General features: G+C 39.2%; 2 protein-coding genes across 3 annotated transcripts in view; both read left to right on the top strand.

Annotated features, from left to right (window-relative positions):
• tars3 (threonyl-tRNA synthetase 3) overlaps nucleotides 1-6498 on the top strand; it is a 13431-nt gene extending 6933 nt beyond the window's left edge. For both annotated transcript variants that reach the window (XM_032514987.1, XM_032514976.1), the window contains exons 11-19: nucleotides 1382-1548; nucleotides 1642-1804; nucleotides 1961-2098; nucleotides 3910-3987; nucleotides 4093-4193; nucleotides 4319-4423; nucleotides 4775-4847; nucleotides 4966-5080; nucleotides 5973-6498. In XM_032514987.1, the coding sequence (XP_032370878.1) occupies nucleotides 1382-1548; nucleotides 1642-1804; nucleotides 1961-2098; nucleotides 3910-3987; nucleotides 4093-4193; nucleotides 4319-4423; nucleotides 4775-4847; nucleotides 4966-5080; nucleotides 5973-6121 (1089 nt within the window). In that variant the 3' untranslated portion in view covers nucleotides 6122-6498. The remainder of the gene's footprint in view (nucleotides 1-1381; nucleotides 1549-1641; nucleotides 1805-1960; nucleotides 2099-3909; nucleotides 3988-4092; nucleotides 4194-4318; nucleotides 4424-4774; nucleotides 4848-4965; nucleotides 5081-5972) is intronic.
• A 690-nt stretch (nucleotides 6499-7188) lies between these two features.
• Nucleotides 7189-8645, top strand: part of tm2d3 (TM2 domain containing 3) — a gene marked incomplete at its 5' end in the record, with an annotated part of 6103 nt that continues 4646 nt past the window's right edge. The window contains 1 exon segment of the mRNA XM_032514960.1: nucleotides 7189-7469. Coding sequence (XP_032370851.1) covers nucleotides 7364-7469 — 106 coding nt within the window.

Here is an 8645-nt window from a genome sequence, read left to right as displayed (position 1 = left end):
GAAAGCTCATAGTGGGACTGGCTCTAGTAGCTGTAATTCTGGACCAAGGCGGAATTTTGGGAAATAGACTTCAGATATGATATTAGGGGAACACTAAGGTCTTTATAAAAGCATCCAAAGAGCACCATGTCACAGGACCATATAACATGCAGCCCACTAACTCTTAACTTTTGCGAAACATGCAATCACCAAAGAGCTGCAAGATAAGCTGTGACTGCAATAGTGACCTGAATATTTTAGTTTTGCTCAATCAGTTTAAATGGTTCCCCGAGTGCCAAAAAAGCTCTGGCCAGTCCTGATTGCTGTAAAAAGTCTGAATAATGGCGTGAGTTTTTACCGTCGAGCATCACATATGTGACCAAAACTGTTTCAAATTTGATTCTTTAAAGATTTTCAAATTGTGGTCACAGTGAGCTTGTCAGCAGCAAATCAGTCTTCTGGTAACTGTTCTTGTTTAGTTTAAAGATACGTCTATAGTGACACGACTATTCATTTACGGGATTGCTCTGGTACCGTCGGATGATCTGCCGCATGTCCCTGATTTTTAGACGGATGTCACTTCACTTTCCCCTTTCTTTGTGTTGGCATTTTAAACTCCGGGGGGTTTATGAGAACTATGGTTAACCGCTCCTCAGATCTCTGCAGGATAGCTAGACTCCAATCTGACTAAAACAACTTTTGAACAAGCACGTTCCACCAAAACAAAGAACCGTTATCACGTGATTGGTTAAAAGAAGTTCCAATAAACCAGAGGCCGTTCTTCTCCTATCTCGGAATGCAGTGTGGACTAGCCAGACCTTGCTCCGCAGCGCTTTGCAGAAGGAGGAAGTCTGGCAATGCAAGACTAGTTTAAAGACTAACTACTAGTGTGTGGAAAGCCACCAAATTGCCACATTTCAGTTAAGAGCAGAATGCAGTCTTGTCCAAACTTTAGTGTGACTGTAAGGGAACTTGTCTCTGTGACATATCTGCAAAGATGTGTTGACATCTTGAAAACTTTCACAGCACACACCAACACACCGGACCAAGCCAAGGAGACCTCACATACATTGCACAGAAATGTGTAAGATCATTAACACGTCTCGAGCACGCATGGATGATATTTATAAGTTCCTTCCTGTTTCATATTCACATTTTCATGGTTGAAATCTTCCCAGTAACAGTTTTCTACTGTTGACTGCTAAACAACTCAACTGGACATAAAAATGTTTTTCTTAAGCAAAACAAATGGATAAGTAGCACCCACAGGATCTGATTTCCATGGAAGTAGCTCAAGAGTTGTGCCAGAAGTCATGATTCAGCTCAGCTCCAAAACAACAAAATACCTGTGCAATCCAACTGGCGAGTGGATCTTGTTTATGTAGTTTTGTTGTTTTTCTAGGATGAGTACTGGAGAAGAGGCTTTCAGGAAGTAGCCTCCCCCAACATTTATAACAGCAAACTGTGGGAGACATCTGGCCACTGGCAACACTACAGCGAAAACATGTTCTCCTTCCCTGTGGAAGACGACATCTTTGCACTCAAGCCCATGAACTGCCCCGGACACTGGTCTGTTTACTACTGCTGTAAATCCAACTGTACATACAGTATTTAAAGTGTGTCGCAGTCATTTGATTTCTGGCTCCCCTGGTTGTCCTGTAGTCTGATGTTCAGCCACAGGCCTCGCTCGTGGAGGGAGCTTCCTCTGAGGCTGGCAGATTTCGGGGTACTCCACAGAAATGAGCTGTCAGGAACACTAACTGGGCTGACCCGAGTGCGCCGTTTCCAGCAGGATGACGCTCACATTTTCTGCACCATGGATCAGGTGACAACATCTGGATTTGTTAGCATTTTTCAAGGGTTGTTTTACAAGCGGGGCAGTTTTTAGGTCTTTGAACATGTAAAAAGCAGTTTTAGAAAATTTAGTAATAACTTATGAGTTTTTCCTAAATTTTGAATCCTTCTTTTTTTATCTCTACAGATCGAGTCCGAGATGAAGGGCTGTCTCGACTTCCTCCGCTGTGTTTACGATGTGTTCGGATTCTCCTTCCAGCTTTACCTCTCCACTCGTCCAGAGAAGTATCTGGGGGACATCGCCGTGTGGAACCAGGCTGAAAAGGTAAACTGGGTCATCCATCGCAGTGATGATTTATGGGAGGAAATGAAATCTAGGTACCAGACGAACTTTGGCTGACACTCAACATAAGATCTGACTTTGTCTTCCAGGTATGAGACCCTGCATTAGTGGCACACTAAAAAATGCTGGGACTTTACTGCGGCTTAGTTTTTAGCAAGTACATTATCATGTTGACCCCAAATAAGTTGCAGTTTGATCATCATATAAAGCCTCATTTGGACATTGTTACAGCAAAACAACTAGAAATCCAGTGGAATAGGAATCCTTTTTTTATTTATTTTTCTTTGGACAGAACTAAGAAATGCATTGCCTTTTTGTTCAATACGTTTGAGTTTTTATGAAATGGTTAAATTATAATGTATTCACTGTCCAGCACTCTCCAGCATGTCAAGATATTACTAAATGTGTTAAGATGTTGCTTCCTGTGACAAAGCAAGATTCCTTCAGGAGTAGTTCAAGAAACATTCTTGAAATGATGTGTTGTTTTATTCCTCTGTCCCTCTGAAGTGGATTTATTTGCACATAGTAAACACTTTTTCTAAACATTAGTGCTTCACTGTCTACCTCGGCAGCAGCCTAAATGTTGAAAGAATTCATAAACATAAACTTTACACGGCTTATTAAAAATTAGACGTTGCCCACAATTCCAATGGGCAGCCTCCGCCAAAAAAGCCAGTAATTTTAAAATTTGTGCGTGTGTGCGTGTGGCCTTTTAAATACAACTCAATTACATTTCCATATTTATAGTTTATGGTCCTGCTGAGGAGCAAAACTAAGAGCAAAGTGATGTAATTGATGTATAGAGATGAAATTAGATGTATTAGAATTTGATATTAAAGCTCTCGATCTCAATCTCTCAAACTTGGAGACCAAAGCTGTTGTTGCTGCATGTAGTACGTCTGTCAGCACCGAGACTGTAAGCCAGCTTGGAAAGCTAACTACATTTTTCGATTGTTTACTGCAAAGACGTTACTTCATAGTTTTTTAAGCTTTGACATCAAAATCACTTAATGTCTTTTGGCATTTTTCAGATACTTGGCCTAATGCTCTCTTGTCTGTTTGAAGACAGCTATAAAGTATTGTCTGACTTTGACAAAGCCATTGGCTCTGCAACATATAGTCTTACTTTTGTGTTTTTTTTCCCTCGCAGCCTAATAATAAAAATTATAATAATAATATTGTAATCTTTGAATACAAAAAAAGCTCATAGGTCTTGCTCTTTAAGACCTGACGTCTCACTTCATGTCTAAACAGGTTAAAATTAGGGTAATAGGCAGAGTAATAACTTTCTGAGAAATAAGAGGCTTCAGCACCGCAGGGGAAAAGGCAGTGCAAGATATTCCGCCCTGCGCCACTTTGAGCCTGCAATAAAGTGCCTTTTTTATTTTTTTTTATTACAGAAACGTTTAACTAACAATGATTAGTTGTTGGCAGTATTAGCATCCCGGAGATGTATTCCAACTGGGTGGGCGAATAATAGGTAAAATGGTGAGGCTCCAGGAGTAGTATCAGATCTGTGAGTCATTGTGAAGTTCCTTGAATTTCTGTAGGTGTTTTAATGAAAAACACTGCTCCTTTGTTTGACTCATTTTCTCTCATAAATGTTGCACAGTTGTAAATTACATAATGAAGGGCATCCCCTATAATGTAAATGCAGAATGGCATTAGGCAGTGCAAACTGAACTGTATGTTCTGTATTTAATCTTGTACTGCAGTTTGACTTGGCCTTCTTCACAGTAATTGCTTTTATTTAGATCCAGTGTGTATGTTAATGTATGTCCTATGTTTGACAGCAATTGGAGAACAGCCTGAATGAGTTTGGGGAGCCATGGAAACTCAACCCTGGAGACGGTGCTTTTTATGGACCTAAGGTCAGAACATTTGATATTCCCTGCCTAGCGCAAGATAATTAAATTTTTTATTTATTTATTTTTTAATTTGTGTAAAGTCCTGTGCTACTATCTGCGCCGCTACAGATTGACATTAAGATCAAAGACGCAATTGGACGTTACCACCAGTGTGCAACCATTCAGCTGGACTTCCAGCTGCCTATTCGCTTCAACCTGACATTTGTGGGGTGAGTCACCTAATCACAACATCGAGACACTGCTGAGGCTGTGTGCTTTACTGAACCTTGGGCTATATATGTTTCGCACATTTCACAAGAACCTGTAATATTCTCTCTGATGCAATGTTTTACAGGAAGGATGGTGACGACAAAGCCCGACCAGTCATCATCCACCGTGCCATCTTGGGCTCAGTGGAGAGGATGATTGCCATTCTCACAGAGAACTATGCAGGCAAATGGTTAGGTGCTTTCTGGTTGCTTTTGCATTTAAGAGCTTCAATTAAAATAAAACAATTTATTAACTAAAAATAAAAAACACTCCATGATGCCCACTGCTTTGATCAGTACATACTCAGTAATGTTTCAATCATTATTCTAGATATTTTGTGTTGCAATACAATTTTTAGGGTAGTCATAGGTAACATGCCATGTTAACTACCATATATGCTCTGTATTGTTAGTAACATTTTAACCACAATGTCTTGTCTAGTAGTTCCTTTTTGTCAGGGAGAAATGTAAGTGCTAAAGTTGTTACACCAGTATATCTCTGTGAAGATAGTTTCATTACAGTCTGTCCTTCCTTCCAACAGGCCTCTGTGGCTCTCTCCACGTCAGGTGATGTTAGTGCCTGTCAACCCCTCCTGTGAAGATTTTGCCAAGAGGGTATGTCTTCCCCATCTTGACCATGTTTAAATCATATGAGTGCAGACAATAATTATCTGTGGCATTCAGATTTGTATTATTAAAACCATAAATGTTTTGTTTTTTTCTCCCCACACAGGTGTGTAAGCAGTTTACAGAAGCTGGTTTCATGGCAGATGCTGACCTAGACTCCAGCTGTCTTCTAAACAAGAAAATCCGCAACGCTCAGTTGGCCCAATATAACTTTATTCTTGGTGAGAAAATGTACTACCCTATGTGCAGTTGGGAGCACTGACTTACTTCTGATTCCTGAACAATTTCACCCCATTTTGCTGCTCTCAGGATTGCCGGCTACAATCACTTCAAAAGTACATTTAATTTGTTACGTCCACTGCGTGCAGTACCCCCTCAGTGTAGGCGGGACAATTTCATATGGAAGTGTAGTGTGCTGTGGGCTGCCATTTGTACTCCTGTGCTTTATTTTGTGTGGTTTCACAAAAAATAGGCTTAATACGTTTTATTAAATCCCTTCAAATTATTCACTACATATGTTATGAGTCTGGACAGACATGGATGTAAACTGCAACTTGACTGGTCGGGAGAGGCATGTAATTCTAGTTTAAAATCTGGTTTGAGTGAATAGTCACTACTGGTGATAGTTTGGCTGTTTAAAAATGGCAGGTTTGTTTACCAAAAGTACCATTTACAACTTTTGCTAACCTAACAAAAATGTGGAATATATTTTTCATCCTATATGCTTTTTAAAAGTTTTAGTAAAGTTACATTATTGTTGCATCAGAAGCACTGCAGACTTTTGCAGTTCCAACTATAGATGTTTTTTTGTTTTTTTTTAAAGCGTTCAAAAACTCAAAACACAAATAAAATGTTTTCAAAAATGATCAACAGAAAGAATATATTATTTGTATTAAATAGGCTAAAACATGAAAACTGCTATGGTCCTTTTAGTCTCTGGGGCTGTTGGTACTCAAAATTGGAATAACAATGAGTCCAAATAAACATACTTTATTATTTGACTATAAAGTAAGTGGATGTCCAAGCTGGCTAAGCACCCACCGTTGTTGCTGTATTTGTTTGTGGTGTGACTTGGCCCATGTCAAGCTGTTGTGTCTTATTGTGTCTTGGCAGTGGTCGGAGAGAAGGAGAAGATGACTAACGGCGTCAATGTGCGCACGAGGGACAACAAAGTCCATGGAGAACTGTCAGTGGCCGAGGTGCTGGCTCGCCTGACCCTGCTCAAACAATGCCGCTGTCCAAACGCGGAGGAGGAGTTCTGATCAAGACCAAGAACTGCCACAGTCAGATGAGCAGAACAGAGACAAGTGATGGCACACGCAAAGATGGTACAGTGAAAGTGTAGTACATAGAGCAGAAATCCAACAGATGAACTAACAAGCTGATATTCTGTAAGTAAACGATGAATAGGACTACAAAACAAATGTGACATGCCCACTGTTCATGTGTGAAGGGTGGAAACGGACAAGTATGTGTACTTAGTGTGGGTATTAAATTGTCAAGTGTGAGTCCATCTGAAGGGAAGTTACTTTTATGATTTAATTAAACAAGGGGCTTGAAGGATATGTGAATTTGGCACTGATTTTTCACAAAGGTATGTCTCTGTGGGGAACCTCAGAAATAAAATAAATCTATTGAATGTGTTTTTGTTTGTTTTTTAACTCTCACAACAGAAATGAAGGTTTTTACAGTAATGGCAAGTCATGATAAACGGCAGTATGATTATTTTGTAGAGTACAAACCAATCAAGGTTGACACATTCTTGGATGGCTGCGTGTCTCTACCTGTAATGACAGATCCTATCACTATCAGGAACCTAGTGTATGTCAGACAGGGAAATGTAGGCCACTTCTCACATACTTCCTGTTTCCCTACAAATGTGCTCCTGGTGCTTGTGCAAGGACAGTGTTAGTGTCGTCTACATAATTCACAACATGTAAACAGCAAAGTAAATGTGACATCATTATAGGAACATTTTAAATGGTTGAGTGAATAGTAATTAAAAAAGTAAAAAACAAAACAAAGCTGTGAATAGATCACAGGGTTTTGCAGGTGGAGCGCAGGAAGTTCTGCTGCGTTTACCATCATGGGAAAGTGGAATACAAACTCTTTTCCATATCTTTTGGTCTTCTCATTACTGTACAATCACAATTAATTAGATTTCTGTAAAGATTTTGAATTTTTTTTTTTATGGGCTGAAAGGTCTATAAAATTCAATTTGCGACGTGCTTAAATCTAATCCGTAGGACACATGTGGTAGGAGTGTAACAAACTGTTTATGAGCAATTAGTGTCAGGCAGCCAAAGACCGTTTGGTTTAAGCTTTTGGTTTTCATGCCATCTTCACGTCTTTAGTTAGATGATCAAACAACCAAAGGAAAAAAAGACATATGACATATTTAAAAAAAATCATACACGTATTGTAAAAATTAACTTCAAGGTTGCTGACAATAGGGTTTTTTCCTACATGACCTAAATGTAGCTTTGTCTCTCTCTGCTGCAACAATGGCTACTATCTGTCAGATATGGAGACCGGACCGGGGACGGTGCTTCAAAACCTCCGGAATTGTTATCGTTTTGTTTATGGACCTGGTCTTACAGTGTGTTAATGGTATGTCTATGTTACAGATTTCAACCAGCTTGTCTTGCGTGTATTGTTAGCTTACATTTGTCGTTGTCGTAATAGCGTTCTCCTTCCTAGCATCCTCCTTCCTAGCATTAACGTTAACTAGCTAGCTTAAGCTCACTAGCTAGCTGGGCAGCTATGAAAACATTTGATACAGTGAGTAACTTAGAGCTTATTGAACAGTTGTTTGTCTTATACAACAGACATTTTAGTTAATTACATAAGTTGGTATTATTATTATTATTTTTTAAGTGTCCCTAACATTAGCCAGTTAACGTTACTGTTGAGCATTAACGATAGCTAGCAAGCTTAGCTTAACGTTAACGCTAACTTAGACGTTTTTATTATAACAAAAGTCTTCACTATTAATTACTAGCACGTGTACTGGACATTTTAATCAATATTTAACCATGCGTTGTTGGCGTCTCTGTCTTGTAACCTTAGCTAGCTACCCTAATGCGGCAAACAGTGGTGGTCATTAGGACTCTTAAAGCTGTAACGTAGCTAATTTTAAAGGTTTTCGCTTAAATTAATGTCTGTTAAGTCTGCAAACGTATGACTTTAGAATCTCAGAATATGCACGTTTTTTTCTTGTAGTTAAATGTATGACTTTAAAGGAGAATTCCGGCCAATTTTTAACGCTATGTTCATCTTGATCGCTAAAAATATGCAAGTACTTTCGATTGAAAAAATCCCGACCTGAATCGGTGCAAGCAATACTAGTTAGCTGCCACTACGTGTAAAAGCTTTCACTGAGCTAACACGATTAGTTAACGGGACACGTTTTAGAGTGCCTTTGTGCCACTTAACAGACACACAATGCCATGAATATGTCTGTACAACGTAACATCAAGATGATTTTAATAAACCTACCCTGTCTTGATTTTGCCGGTGGGTAGCTTGCTTGTCTGGTTAATAATAATAATAATAAATTATTCTTTATTAGTCCCACAAGGAAAAATTACAATTTACACTGTGTTGTTATCACACCCAGGCCTGAATTACACACACATGTTCAGTACCTATACATGCACTAATGGAGAGATCTCAGAGAGAAAGGCACCCCGAGCAGATAGATTGATAGATAGATAGATATTGATCCCCAAAAAAATGGGAAATTACGGTGTTACAGCAGCACACGTACATTAGTCACACAACACA

This window comes from Etheostoma spectabile, chromosome 1 (genome assembly GCF_008692095.1).
Source record: "Etheostoma spectabile isolate EspeVRDwgs_2016 chromosome 1, UIUC_Espe_1.0, whole genome shotgun sequence".
Classification (NCBI taxonomy): domain Eukaryota; kingdom Metazoa; phylum Chordata; class Actinopteri; order Perciformes; family Percidae; genus Etheostoma; species Etheostoma spectabile.
The sequence above is the reverse complement of the archived record's forward strand: the minus strand, read 5'-3'. Positions and strand labels throughout refer to the sequence as shown.